Source organism: Giardia intestinalis, chromosome 5 (assembly GCF_000002435.2).
Source record: "Giardia intestinalis strain WB C6 chromosome 5, whole genome shotgun sequence".
Classification (NCBI taxonomy): Eukaryota; Fornicata; order Diplomonadida; family Hexamitidae; genus Giardia; species Giardia duodenalis.
Genome location: NC_051860.1, coordinates 1,440,792 through 1,455,451, shown reverse-complemented (window position 1 = coordinate 1,455,451; position 14,660 = coordinate 1,440,792). Strand labels below are relative to the sequence as shown.

Genomic DNA, 14,660 nt, shown 5'->3' with positions numbered 1-14,660 from the left:
TTAAGTTCACTTCTTCTTCGGCACTGCAGCAGGGGCTGCCTCTGGATCCTCGGTGGCGACTGCTGTGTCGAAGGTACGTCTCTTCCTGTCCGTTTGGACTAGTTTGCAGGCCCTTGTTTCTATCAGCAAGCGATACTCTTCCAGGATTTGCATGATCTTGTCTGAGGTAGCAGTAAGTGTATTTCCAAATGCACACATTTCTGCTTTGCATTCTGCAATCTTTGTTCGATAGCTCTGCGTTAAGGACTCGACACAGCTGGCCAGGGAAGAACAGTACTGAGGATCGCCAGTTATGGCTGCATCAGTTATGGCCGCTGAGAGGGCGTCATGTTTTCTCTTTTCCTGTGAATTGATATCCCGAGAGGACGATCGGGCAATTTGGAGCCTGAAATAATCATTTTCCTGGCGCAGAACAGCCATTTTTCGAGATTGTTCTACATAGCCCTTTAAAATACCGTTGCGAACAGCGGCCAGATAGGCTACTTCTCGAATGTTCTTCTCATTATTCTTCTGAAGACAAAGGATGATGGCCTGAAGCCTGACTAACGCCATGTTACGTGCAACGACTATTTTATGCAATTCTAAAGTGTGCTCCAAGAGAGTGGCGTGTCTATAGAGGACATCTAGAAAGCCCGATCCATCTCTATTGTATTTCTCAGTATGGCCTTCGCCAATATTAATACTTATTTGTCTGATGTCGCCAATGAAATTGTCCTGCTCCTTTGAAAAGCGTGCTAACAATTTGGCTTGACTTTCGTTTGCATCTTTAGCAAAGGATAGAAGGGAAGAAGGCTCATCATATGTAGCTACACCAAAAATACCCTGCATTTCAGATGAGCCCTCTTCTATAGTTGCAATGGCGGACATTACATCAGAAGTGGCCAGTTGGTCGATAAACTCTTGGGCTGCAGTGTCTATATGCTGTAGTGCCTTTTCACGAAGCATAATAAGTCTCTGAATCTCTGTTACCGAAACCCTTTCCTCAGAACTGTATTGCTGAGTCTCCTTGGCCTTATCTACATCATCAGACGTGGCTAGTGCGTTTTCCACTATATCCTCTAACTTCTTGGTCAGCTCCGATGGCAAGAGCTCAAGGTCCACAGCGCTGGTTAAAGCGTTCTCCGCCAACTTAATAATATCAGTAGAAGAGAAGTTTGGCAGTGAGAGGTGAGTCCCAGGGACCGGAGTGGAAGCGCTAGTGTCGCTGCGTCCAGTACTACTCAAGCCGGACTGAGTATCCTGACCACCGTCGTTAAGGGCTAAGTTATCAGTGCTAGCTTGGCTCTCAATGGGAAAGATATCAGAACTGAGCCCCAATCCCTTGACCATTTCAAGCGCTTGACGGGTAAAGTACAGTTCGTTCTGCAAAGCTGCAACCAACGTGCGCAAGGTTGTATTATCAGTAGCAGCACGCTTGAGAAGTGGATCGTGATCAAACCTGGCCTCTCGGAGTAAAAACGACGCAGTTCTTCGTCGGAGCTCAACAAGGGCCTTTGCGACGGCAACGCCGGATCCCTGGAACTCTATGCGGAAGACATCGTTGGGATGCTGAAGCTGCTCTGAGCTCATTAGTGGAGAAGATAGTGTCGCTTGCCGAATGATGTCATCGAGTGCTGGGTCACTTTGGTGGCTCGCTCCTATAGGCATCTCCTTCGAGATACTTTTAATCAGTTTGGCTCCTGCCGTCTCAGTGCTCATTTGTGCGTTCGAACTGTCTTGAGCGGCCACCTTTTGATTCTCTGAGATCAGGTGCTTGAGAAGGAAATTGAGAGAGCGTAGGATTTGGCATTCAGCAAGAGTCAATGACAGGGCAATGGACTGAATAGATCGCGGCACTCCTTCAAGAACAAGTGTGTTCCCACTCATGCCCTGAAGCATTTGAGAATCAAGAAGCTCCACGATTTCTGGAACCGACGTTGATGGGAAACCTATTTCCGAAGATATGTGATTGCAATCTGCTACAAGCGACTTTATGCGTGAATATTGAGTAAGAAGCATGTCTTTATCGATGGTCTGAGTAGAAATATCAGAGAACAATTCGAGTGCGACTGAATTCAGCATGCTGCTACTCTTATCAAGACGTTTAGATAATGCATCGTTGTCCTTCTCAAGCGTCAACACGCGCTGCATAAGCATCTCACTCTGCTGGCGTGCGCTGGCTGCTTCATCTCGAAAGAAGCCTGCTGCCTCCAGTGCCTTTCTAGTATCGTTGTCTGCTGCACGAATGGCCAGCTGAATGGAGTCGTCATCTGCTTGAGCTCGGTTAGCAAGGCGCTCTTTAATGTTCCGCATCTCGGCCGCATAAACCTGACTGTGCTGACTCGATTCACTGAAGACCTCCTGGGAGGCAGCGCTGAGCGCACTAATTGCTGAACGTGAAAAGGTTTGAGTCTTCTTTTCGGGGTCGTGGACTTGGTTAATAGGGGGGAGAGCTTGCTTCACACGGGGGCCTGTGGTCACACCGTCCTTTTTCCTGGGAACTGTCCCAGGCTTGTTAGCGAAGGTGGGGATAGGAGTGGAGTACATGTACAAAGAGATCTAGCTGCGCGTGAAGAGTAAATTTTCAATTCGAGAAAAAACAGAAGATGAGCGGAGGCTCACGGTCACAAGTGGCACGAAACACTGGGCATCGTAGACGAGAGATCTCAGGACGGAACATGATACCTGGGGTGGTCGTAAATGCACGCCAATCTCGCAGCAAGCTTTCTTCTGATCCTTTCTCCTCTGTCCCACGACGGCCCGCACGAGTGTCACACATGGAGCGAGAAATATATCACTATCAGCACAATGTAGATACACTAATACAGAAGCTCCCATTCGCCAGACTGGTCCAGGAGCTTGTTGAACAAATTGCGCAAAGAGATGGATCCAAGGGTCCATACCGCTTCCAAGGGATGGCCATGGAGGCTCTCCAATCTGCAACAGAGGAATACATAGTTGAACTATTCTCCACAGCTTTGCTAGCAACCTACCACGCCAACCGAGTCACCCTCATGTCAAAAGATATTCTCTTGGTCTTAAGAATTCAGCAGCGCAACTTAAATTCACTACGGTAACGACTCAGTACTCTGCTTGGCGCACATGTGCAGCTTCATCTCTTTATCGCCTTTGCCCTCATCGCCTCTCTGCCTGTGATGATCTTTTGACGCGTATCATCTAAAGCTTTTAAGTCATCTTCTAAACTTACAATTCCTTCGCACATTTTAACGATCTTCTTGACACGGTTCGCTGCATACTTTAGTTTAGTCAACTGCTGGGAACGCCCAGCCTCATTAGTTTTCAGTGCCAACCACTCAAACATACTCTTTAAGAGTTTCTTGATCAGGTCCTTAACGTATATATCCCCCTCAATCCTCTTGAGCCGTACACCATTGCACCAATCTGATAATGCGTCGCTGACAAGCAGTACGAATTCTTCAGCCACAAAGAGAGACACAAATGCATCGCTAGAAAACTGGTCTGTGATAACTGCAATTGTGGAGTAGCAGCCAGCATCTATGAACTGCTTCATAATGTGCGACGAGGTTCCCAGATCCCGATTTCGCACCATCTTCTTTATTGTGGCCTCAACTAACTTATCTGCAGTGCTTCTGCACAGCTTTGCGCAGCATTCAATTGCATCTTCGATCGGAGTGCCATATTGTTCGTGTAGATCCTCGGCAATCTCTGCAAAGGATTCTCGCTTAGCTGTGCTTAAAAGGCAAACAATAAAGGCAAGTAGATCTTCTGCTTGCTTGCGACTTTTGTGCTTTGAGTTGACAACGGCCAGAATCAATGTGTTTGTCAGGTCACTCCATCTGAATCTTAACTCATATTTCTCGGGGGTATCCATCTCATAGCATATAAATAAGTCACTCACGAAGAGCTTAGAGCGCACGATCTTGTTCTGCGTGTAGGATCCGATGAGCTCAGATGCCCGGTGTACCATCATTTCAATGTACTGCTTGTTGGCTGGTGTCTGCTTGACGGCTGGGTGTTGAAACCCGTACTCGTCCCTTGTTGCAGCAAGGGGATTTGAAACGAGGATGTATAAGGCCTCTAGGGCGTCCCAATTCATAGGGCGATCTGGAATGGCCTCCATAGCTATTGAGAGGGGATACAACGTCCGCGCTGCCCTCATGAACACGTGTGTGCTCTCTGTTTGCGCAGCTCTGTGCGCCTTGAAGGTATCTACAAGGATCTTATCGTACTGATCGTCAACACCATTTATCGCCGAGACCTCATCCCGGGACCCCTCTGAACTAACATCCGTTTGGGGTGGTTGGCTTCCATCCTGCTCCAGACCCTTTAAGCTGTAAATATTGACGTCCTGCACTGTTTCATTGTCTGTCTTTGGTTGAGGAAACTCCATGAGATCAGCCTCACTTTCATCCTCGCTTTCTGTAGATTGACCAGGTGGAGCAATGCGAATAGCTGATAGCAGGGATTTAAATGCTCTGTCGGTTAAGTCAATAGCAATCTGCTTCATTATGGCCACCGAGGCCACACGGCCGAAGTTACTATTACTAACGTGAAAGTGATGATTAAGCCCAAGTAGGGATACTTGTATGGCATCCAAGTCAACTTCTTGGGGGCCTTTAGCCGCTAACTGTGCGACTCTATGAACCGACGTTAAAACGCTCTGCACAGTAGTCGATTGCGATAAGACGTGCTCGTCATCAAGGCCCATCAACAGTGAGCAAAGAGCTGCTATGGCCACTGCATCATAATGCCTAGCAAAGACGGAGGAAAGGTCGCTATCAACCACCTGCAATCCGTCAAGGTGGCTCAGCGCCGTAGTGCCTGTCTGTAATAAAACAGGATAATGCAGTCTGATGCTCGTGCTATCTTTTGCCCCGGTAACAGCCGACCTGTAACTAGCAGACAAAGATGGGAGTACAAGGGCAGCCAGTTGACCAAATGCATCAGCTGTGGCCAAGGGTTCCAAGGTCATAAGAAACTTTTGTCTTCCTCTACGCAGAATTGCGTAAGACTCCTCCGTGTTGATGGGATGCTTAACGAGACTGTGATCACGGAGTTGATAATAGAACAGCGAAAAGAATTTGAAAAAGATGGTCACGAGCTCGTTTGCAAAAGATTTAAAAGAGGGGGCAAGGGCTTTCATACTAAAGGAGAAGTCCACCAGAAAAGCGTCCAGCTTTTCCGGTGAAAGAGGCGTTGTTAGGCAGCGCTGCAATTGTGATGCCATATGAGTCAGCATTCCAATAGTAACATCTTCTGGCGCACGCTTGAGAACAAGTTTTCCAAACTCCGTACCAATAAGTCCATAGATTTCTAACGGCTCTAAGTTAAGACTGACGGCAAATTCACGACCACGACGTATGTCCGTATAGCACCACTTGGAGACATAACGAATAAGCTTGGAGCATATATGTTTGTTGCTGTTGGGAAGAATATAGGTCTTCAGAAAACCACCTGCACAAAGTAGTCTAGGTAATAAATTATCGTACTCTGGAATTCCATCTGCTACTTCGAAAATTGAAGCAAGAATATAGCACATATCTTGACTGTAGTCCTTGATGGGTGTGTGAAGAGAACGGACAAGATGGCTTTGAATGGCCACGGCCACTTCTGCACCATTTTCTCCGTGTGCCTTATAAAGAGCAGCATAGAAAGCAAACAAGTATTTCCAGACAGGATGCAGCTGCATGTCCTTTGCGGGTATGTCTTCCTCTGATTCTTTAGTTTTTTTCCCTTGGGCAGAGGGCACTCTGCCAGGATAAATGTCTTGTGAACGTGAGTATATCCATATTGCGGCTTCAGAGATGAGGGTCGTGTCAAGCTGCTTGAGTAGGCTGACCGGTACTATCTTTGCCTTAATATCGTCAGAGCTCACAATTGGAAGGGAAAATGGGCCGACGTATGGGCCAGCAAGCTCTATGTCCTGCTCTCCAAACGTAGCAAGGAGAAAGAGCAGATAGTTAACGACTCCCTTGCTTGAAGCTCCATCAGATGGTCTGATTAGCAGGTCTTGAGCCACTGAGAGTGTGCGGATGGGATGCGATCCTGCAATAATGACGAGCGAGAGGGCAAGACTCGCCTGGCAGTGTGCCCGAGCTAGGGGGCTGAAGAGTCTCACGTACGATGTCTGATATGCGCAGAGACACTTCTCCGAAGACTCAGCATTCACGGAACTGAGAGCAGACATGATTGAAATGAAGCAAGCACACGCGATAATCTGCGCCTGCTCATCTCCAGAGCCTTTGTGTTTCTCCGAATAGGCTGTGACTGTGAAAATAATATTGTCCGCTGTGTACTCGCTCATGTACCCCACGCGACGATGCAGGTACCCCAGGACAGACGAATATCCTGCACATGCAAGCAAGACCCCCTCCTCCATCTCTAAGATAATGCTTTCCAAGATTTGCTGCCGCTCCTCGGGATTGGTCTGCAGGATGTGGACAATAGCCTTCGCACGCTGGAAGAAAGGCTCAGGCCTGTCTGAGCGGCTCAAGTTGCAAAGCTCCTGCCTCCACGATGTCTTTGTGTTCATATTATATTTATTTAAAGCTCCCATCATAGTGGCAAAGACGGACCGCGTCGCCAGCTATTCTACGTCTGTGGCCGTTCTGGCTGCGCTGGACGATGAACTGGAGATGCTGGACACGGCTTTGCTCTCCCACCGGAGCACATATGCTGCAGGATGACCGGCGCCTGTCTCCCACCACGTGCCAGCTAAACTGCAGCCACATTTATTCAACCTTTTCTGTGGAGAGATCTCTGCACAGGATACCTAGCTCACACATCAGCTTGCGTTCTTAAGTCAGACCTCCAAAAAAAGGCTCATGGGAAGACGTTCCCGCCGCTTCATTGTTATGATGCAGGGCATTGTCATTGTTAAGCTGAATAGGGGAGAAGAAGCAGAGCTAGAGAAGAACGGGTTGTCTTGTGCCTTTATTCCTTTGTCTGACTTTGCTACAACCTCTCCTCTGCACGGCACTCCAGATAACACAAAGGCGCCCGTGGGGCATCACATAACATCGACTACCAATATTTCCGCTATACGGTCAGACATATTACTCTACGACTATATGAGGGAGAATTCTACTTTGTTAAGCTATATTCAGCGACTCCTTCATATGCAGCTCACCCCCCAAGAGCTGGCAGATGCCCAGTTTCCTAGGCCATCTGCTGCTATTATCGGTTATGGAGAGTCAGCGTTAAAAGCTGACACTGCTCCAAACCACTTCATCCTGGCCATGGAGATTGTTACCCGCATGGTCAGGGGTAACTTCAATTTGTTCTCTATTATGTTTGGGATAGACTTGAACATTCCTTACACTTACTCTGAATCCATCTCTCTATCGGCCCGCGTGAACAAGCAGGCTGCATACTCTTCGTTATCCCCAGCAGTCCGCAAATACACGGCACAAAATCTTTCAAGGGAAGCACCGCTGACTCTATCTCCTATAGAAACCCTCATTTTCCCCACTCACTTGATGTTGCCGGGGGATTACAGCCCTCACTCTCTATTCCACCCGAACCGCATCAGACAGATCTATCTCGAATTGTTACTATCTAACTCCCTTCTTTCCCCGCAGCTTTTGCGCTTTTATACCTGCTCCGAGCTTTCCTCTGTCAAGCTAGAAGTTCACGGACCCCTCAATGCCAGCATGAAGCTATTGGGACTGTTTCCAGAATTTTCTAGCAAGGGGCTGCTCAACAAGAATATAAAAGGACAGCGTTATACCCTCTCGGCAGTTTTTAATGAGGATGCTCTTCAGGAGATGCTTCAGAGAACCAGCCAGCAGGGATTTAAAGCAGATATCTATAACATTCAAGAGAAGAATATTAAGGTTAATCTCAGTGGTGGAGTTGGTGCCGGTAAGCGCGGGCGGAGACGCCAGCTCTTAACAATTTCTCCACAGGCTATGTCCATGGGCACCCCCACAAGCTCTATGGGATCATTTGCAGATCTGCCCAGCAACATTAAAACTATGGACATCATCAAGGGAGTGGACGATCTCTCCTATCTCCAGTGTGTCAACATCCTTATACCTTTGAGAAGCACAACTGACCAGGGGTGCGTTGTGTTTTCAGAGCTACAGTTCGTCCAACCAACGCATCTTCATACATCCCCACTCCGTCTATCTGATCAAGCAAAAAGCTTGCCAGTAAGCCCTAAGCAATCTACTAGTACTCTAACTTTCACACTAACAGATTCTGATAGCAATGCAAAAAAGACACTGCCGATTCCATTTAGTGATAAGATGCTTATTAAGTCCACACTTCAAGACCAAAAGGACTCACCGAAGCCTCAAGTGCTCATAACAAAAATTATCTTGGGTAACATCGTAATAGATCCGGAGATTCCTTTACCAGTATCATTCCTCGATGAGCTAAATACAGTCAAGGAGCTGGAACCGTATTATGCCGCATCCAAGGTTGCTGAGCATGGAAACTCAGTTCATCGCAAAACTCACCGACACGACTCCAAAACCAAAGCAGCATCCCCTACAAAGCCGTTCGTATCAGAATATGTTTTTAAGGTAGTTCTCGATGAGCCCCTTGAGGCCTGTCTCCGTGGAAATGACATGGAGCTGTCTGCCGGCTCTAACGAGTCTCTAGGCCTGTCTACTCTTGGGTCTTCGCTTCTAAAGTCTAGCTCTATCGTAACACCTCAAGTAGACATCGATCCTGTAACACTTCGATCTAGCTCAACCGTTAAGGTGTCTGCGCGGGGATCTCAAAGGCCTACTGTCCAGGCTGATGAGAGTAGCGACAGCAGCTCTGCCTCACTAGGCCATGAGAGGGAATTCACAGATACCTCTGAGCGCCTTGCAGCACCGTCTTGTTCCAGCTTTACACGTACTGTATTGACCAGCATTCTCAATAAGAAGATTGGGATAATGCAAGCGTATTGTAAGGATTACGGCGAGGCTGTCCTCGCTTCGCTTGCCCCTGACTTTCGCACTGGGTCTCTTGCCATAGGACACGCGTCACTGAATTCTATTTTAGATTTAAGCACATATACCATCACTGGATCTCCAGACACAGCAGGGCTTCACTTCGTTCTTCACTCTCGGTGCAAGAGTGAAGTCATGGAGGATAGATCTGCTGCATCGCTCTTTTCACTCGGACTTTCTAAGCTACGCAAGGACCCAGCGCTGAAAGAACGTGCAGCTACATTTTTCAAAGGTATATCGGAAAGCGGGCTGTTCATATTTTCCTTGCCCAATGCTGAGCTTCTCCATATTGATACAGCGCCTATTGAATTGGTATACCCTCTATTTAGAGAGCATATTGGCTTGACTCTATCAACTGCTACGCCAGACCCTTCACACACATTTCTGGACCTGCGTGCTACCCCAGGTGCTACTGGCCCAATGAGCCAAACCCTGCCAGGTGTTCTACTCTCCTCGTGGAACCATGGACCCCAGCCAGTATCTTCTCTGGTGGGTTCTCTTATTGATCTATCAGTATCTCTCACCTCCCTCTTCATCCCCTCTCCTATGCAGGCTCCAAAGTTAGTTTTGGGTGCACGGGACTTAGTGCTTCACGATGAAATAGGAGGAGGGATTCCAGCCATCTACCTTATATGGGGCCTTTCGCTTCCTTACATGCAATCTATCTTAGTTAGGGATAGAATACTTTGCCCGACCATGGGCTCTCAAGCCTACGATAGCTCTACGCCAAGAGAACAGAGATGCGCCCATGGCTTCTTCGAGAGTTGCACATGCACACTTAATGATCCCCTAGACTTTCTGTCTGATGTACTAAACGATATCTCGTGGCTATTGATTGAGAGCGGTGCACAAGATCTTAATTCGGAACAGAAAGATAGTAGAGGCGACGTGGATAAGGCTCTCCCTTGGACATCCTCTTTTCAAAGAGCTGAATACACAAGTCCAACAGGCTTCCTAACTACTGCATTGGGCCTCTGCATGCCTCCAACTGTCACAAGCATTGATCTTTCCCACTCCTCAAGGTTGTTTACTCCAGTATTCAGTGACTATGATTCGCTGTTTCCTCCCAATGTTGTTTCCTTTTTAGAGTACAGGGAAAGATCACCTTTTCTTATCAGCGTCCCGGGGACTCGAAGTGAGGTAGAGACAGCCATCACCAACGTTGCTCTATACATGAAAACCGTTGATGCAGTTCTTTTAGGGTCTGCTATCCAAAGGCTGTCTGTTGATATTGTTCGCTTTGATGATGAGGAGCTATTTCCCAAGGCCGTCAGCTTCTTGTGCATCCTGGCTCTGATTATGAACAGCCCTTTTCGCCTGCCAATCTTTAGTCCATTGAACCTACGGCTTCAGTACTCACGTGTATACATGGTTCCCCATTCAGTTGGCTCTGTGGATCTAACCATCCTTGACCATGAGAAGAAGTGTGTCGAGTACTGTTCTTCTCTTGGGATCTCCATTAGCCCTCTAGATGTAGCTACTCTGAAGGCTTCTACCAGCATGTCCTCGTTGGGTGCCCACTCACAACCCAGTGTACCTGGCCTGAACAACGAAGTGCTCAGTACCAATCCACACATATCTTGGAAGATTGCAAATGCGTGGAAGCAGCAATCTCTAACATTCTACATTAACTTTCAGCTTTATCAGCTCCTTTCAGAGGGTATAAAGGGACTCAGCAGCTCCACGAGTTTTGTCGGAGTTCTGGAACAAATAATCGCCAATCAACGCCTGAGATCGTTTTTTAACACGTCCTTGCTCGCTACAATTCACGACATGCTCTGCCATCCTAAATGCTTTGTTCCAGCCATAGTGTATATGCCACTGTATGGGTACTTCTTCGTGAAGTCGATCTTTGACGTCCACAGGATTGGAGGGTGGGTTGCCCCATCGTCGGAGCAACTCGACATCAATGAGTATTATGGGACTGTAGCGAATATATCAGGTGTCAGTCAAGGGTTGCGCTGCCTCTACCCCGCTAGCACAAGCTTAATAAGCAATATGTCACTGAACAGCCTCACGGGCATAGCTACGTTGGCAGCTGCACCACTGAATGCTCCAGGTACCAATAGCATGAATTCTTCCTCCACCTTAGACCTAACTAACTATGAAGCATATGGCATCCATAGTCAAGAGCTTGAAGCTATAAAAACTGCAACAGGCGTGTACAGCGACGAGCCACAGAAGGAGCCATCTGCTCAATTTGGACACTCTCTACCCCGTGCTGCAGCAAAACTGGCAAAAAATACAGAACCTGAAGAAAAAGTCCAACACTTGGCATCATCGTGTCTTGTTTCTAACAGGGTATCATATCTCTTGACGGCCAAGCATCTGAACGAAGCAGTCTACACATATGACCCACAAAACTCCCTTATTTCTAGCATGCTAACCAGCGGGCAGTTGTCTATTAATTTGGCAACGTCAATCCTAATGACGAAACTGTATAATAGGAAATTCTCTGCCTTTGCAAAACAGCTCCCCTCGTCACAGATCCTTCCAACAACTGTTCTCGATCTCCTGGTGACATCTACCTACGACCAGGAGAATATGACAAAGCAGCTCTATCATTTATTAGGCTGTGACTCGGATAAATCTATTTTACTTGTAGCTAAGCTTCCACAAGCAGAGGACTTCTCCTCCCTTCGCGCTTATGATCAATTGATTAAGACGGTGCAGGAAGACGATGATCCCCTCGTTCCCTTCACTATTTGGGATGACATCTATGACTTTGTAATAGAAAATCATGCTGCTCTGTTTGAGATTGTGGACGGCTGTGTCTTTGATTTTGATGAAGACCTGATGCTGTCCATTGAAGCGGCTATCCTCTACGATGACATTGACTTCCAGACTCTCGATGAAAAGGATGAGGAGACTGCAAAGTACTATTATTTGCAAGAGCGGCGTTGTGGCGTGCAAAGAACTGATGAAGAGCGGCGATCAATAAGTGCTATTAGTAACAGATTGTGTTCACCCCTTAGGTGCTCGGATTCCCCATTCACGCCCTCCGAGCTGCAGCTTATTACATTACCCAACTATCATCACGGTATACGGCCTTTACTAAATCTTATGCTTGCTATTCATCCATCTCTGCTGTCCTATGGATCGCTCGACAAGCTTGATCGCTGGAAGAGCAAGGAGATAATTCGACTTGCCCGGTGCCGTGGATTGGAAATAGCCAAACATGTGCTATTAGGGAAGATAAGTCCTGACAGTGACATAGCAAGTACCAAAAAGCATCCCTCGTATGAGTCTGTGGACAAGGTGATGGAGAACTATCAACGCATTCTTCACCGGCCGGTAAAGCTGGGGGAGTCAAGGCTTCTTCCTATTCCCACCCTGGACAGCATCTCGGCACTAATAGACGAGAGAGAAAACGACCCCGCACATCTGTCTAGTATTCATGCCCCTCTATTCCAACGCTACACACTTTTAGAGGAGCGTGGTGCCGCACCAATCTTTGATATCGCTCAGCGGGAATTGAGGTCAACCGTTCCATACACTCTATGCACAGACATCACGGTGAAAAACACCCCACTAATTCCTGATGCAGAAAACCCGCCCAATCCGTCAGCAGAAGATTCAACAAACACGTTTCTGACAGACTACTGGTCCATAAGCATTCCTAAATGCAGATATATCACTCCAGAGAGAATTAGGTCATTGTGGAACCCCCTTTGGTCCTTAGAAGAGCGCACGCTAGATATAATCCCCATGGATCCCTCTGAGCTCATTAGAACACCAGCAGAGAAGCTTTTCAAAGAGGAGCTTACTAAGGCAGATGCCCGGTACAATAACATGTTAAACGAAGATCCTGCAAAACCTGATGCTACAGGGTCAACTTCGGGCACCTCTGTGGTCAAGCGTCAATCAAGCGTACAGACCCTTTCATCCAAATGTGCCTGTGGCTCGTTCCATGCTGTTCTTCTCCCCAGCCAATCATCTTTCCAACCACAGACTTTGCACCAGTCTATCTTCTCTATGTCTCCCTACTATACTCCCCCCGATCTTGGTGATGATGTCAGTAGAGATAGCATCTTTTCTAAACTTGTCCTTCATGCAGTGCAGGAGGTATGCTTGCTAATACGTGAGTATTTAGACCTACTTGCAAACGCCAACAAGAGCCAAATATCTCGGTCGAGACACGAATCGTACAGATATATCGACGAAGCAGTTTGGGGCTATATAGTTTCAAGCATACCGGTGAACGATACGTACAGGCACATCAAGTCTAACGTCTCTCCGCAGCTGTGGGAGCGAAAAAGCACTGCACCAAAAGCTCGGTTTGGTCCACATCCACTACCGAGCCATAGCCTACAGGTCCGTATTGAAAGCAGCACAGTAGAAGATGCTGTTTCCGTCATGCGGAGATCACGGAAGAGTGACCCACACATTCTCTCTGCGGTGAAGAACTCGTCCTTAGTCAAGAACGTCATACAACAGTCTAACATAAGCAAGTATCCATCACAGGTGGCTGTTCTTAAAGGAATAGATATGTGGGGCACGAATACGTCACTAGATGCCCGCATAGTAGAAATAGAGATGTTCTTGACAATCCTGTGGGAACATTACCCTCTTCTTAATCCGCTTCTGATTGGGGACGTAGACAATCGCTGTTTCCAGACACCGTATTGCATAGCCAGTGCCTACGAGTCAGGCTTTTCAGCTATTCATGAGCTTGAAGAGGTGCGGTGCATTAAGTTTCTCTTGAGACAAGGTAGGAGCCTAGAGAACGAGGTACTGGATGAGCTTCTTATGTCCCAGGAAAAACTGCGAATGCTTTCAAAGGACTGTATGAAGAGGCGTATTCGGGCAATCAAGATGCTAGAGATAGAGCGATACAATGACATAGTCGCAGAGACAGAAGAACTGTGTGCCTTGTACATAAACACAGTGTGGGGGAAAGCCAATCACACAGACAAACGTAGCTCAGGATCACGTATGACTCATGAAATGCAGATTGTGGGTGCCTATGAATCTGATGGATGCATTCAGAACGATCTTGGGGAATTTCTGGACATAATAGAGGATTCTATACGTGCAAATGGACTTCGATTAGGGCCACGGTGGGAAAACGACGGCTTTGATTACAAAGATATAATGTAGGCTCTATCCATAACTGTGACCCTCTCTGTCAGCCTCTTGGTCGGACTGCAGAGCTCAACACTTGCACTCTGCTTCATCTGTGGCAGATTAGAGTGGTGCCCCAGCCCTCAGTAAACCTATCTTTTCGTCCTTGAAACATGCCCCTACTCCCTTTTAAAAATGGCCAAACGGATTCAGAGGAGTCAGACAACCACTCTACGAAAACGTATTGATAAGGCTTGGAGTTTTTGTGATAATTTGGTGGCACGTGTCTACAGACACATCAGGCCTCTCTACTTTTACATTCTGCTCTGTATAGCCTATACGTTTTCCACATCTGGCGTAATTTACAATCTCATCAATACGCCTCCACCCTATGGGATAGAGAGGGTTGGAGTTAATGAGACGAAGCAAGTGTTCATCGCAAGCGGAATGATGACCCAGTATTCCACGGAGGGCTATGTTTCGGGCCTCCTCAACCTTGTGGCTGGCGTCAGTCTGGTCTTGGCGCTCGTAGAGCTGCGAAGCAAGCGCTGCAACGGGCTTCTGGCTTTTGCTTACGCGCTCACCTTTTGTGTATCTTGCTTAATTCAAAAGAGGAGATTCAACAAGAAGACCGGCATGTAGGACATAGGATACCAAGACAGTGACTTTATTACACATCAGGTGTTACAT

The 14,660-nt window shown here is 47.4% G+C and overlaps 5 protein-coding genes across 5 annotated transcripts; 3 read left to right on the top strand and 2 right to left on the bottom strand.

The window, feature by feature from the left end:
• Positions 1-6: 6 nt before the first annotated feature.
• On the bottom strand, positions 7-2,526 carry GL50803_0013323 (uncharacterized protein; the record flags this gene model as incomplete). Its single annotated transcript, XM_001709350.1, has 1 exon — positions 7-2,526. The coding sequence occupies one exon, from the start codon at positions 2,524-2,526 to the stop codon at positions 7-9; it is 2,520 nt and encodes an 839-aa protein (XP_001709402.1).
• A 59-nt stretch (positions 2,527-2,585) lies between these two features.
• GL50803_0020037 (histone H3) lies at positions 2,586-3,056 on the top strand (the record flags this gene model as incomplete). Its single annotated transcript, XM_001709351.1, has 1 exon — positions 2,586-3,056. The coding sequence occupies one exon, from the start codon at positions 2,586-2,588 to the stop codon at positions 3,054-3,056; it is 471 nt and encodes a 156-aa protein (XP_001709403.1).
• Positions 3,057-3,091: 35 nt separating this feature from the next.
• On the bottom strand, positions 3,092-6,493 carry GL50803_0016954 (uncharacterized protein; the record flags this gene model as incomplete). The annotated part of the gene is made up of 1 exon (XM_001709352.2): positions 3,092-6,493. The coding sequence occupies one exon, from the start codon at positions 6,491-6,493 to the stop codon at positions 3,092-3,094; it is 3,402 nt and encodes a 1,133-aa protein (XP_001709404.2).
• Positions 6,494-6,785: 292 nt separating this feature from the next.
• On the top strand, positions 6,786-14,006 carry GL50803_0024818 (uncharacterized protein; the record flags this gene model as incomplete). Its single annotated transcript, XM_038045987.1, has 1 exon — positions 6,786-14,006. One exon carries the CDS (start codon positions 6,786-6,788, stop codon positions 14,004-14,006), a length of 7,221 nt encoding a protein of 2,406 aa, XP_037902203.1.
• Positions 14,007-14,165: 159 nt separating this feature from the next.
• On the top strand, positions 14,166-14,612 carry GL50803_008253 (OST3 / OST6 family, transporter family protein; the record flags this gene model as incomplete). Its single annotated transcript, XM_038046360.1, has 1 exon — positions 14,166-14,612. One exon carries the CDS (start codon positions 14,166-14,168, stop codon positions 14,610-14,612), a length of 447 nt encoding a protein of 148 aa, XP_037902202.1.
• Between the last annotated feature and the right edge of the window lie 48 nt (positions 14,613-14,660).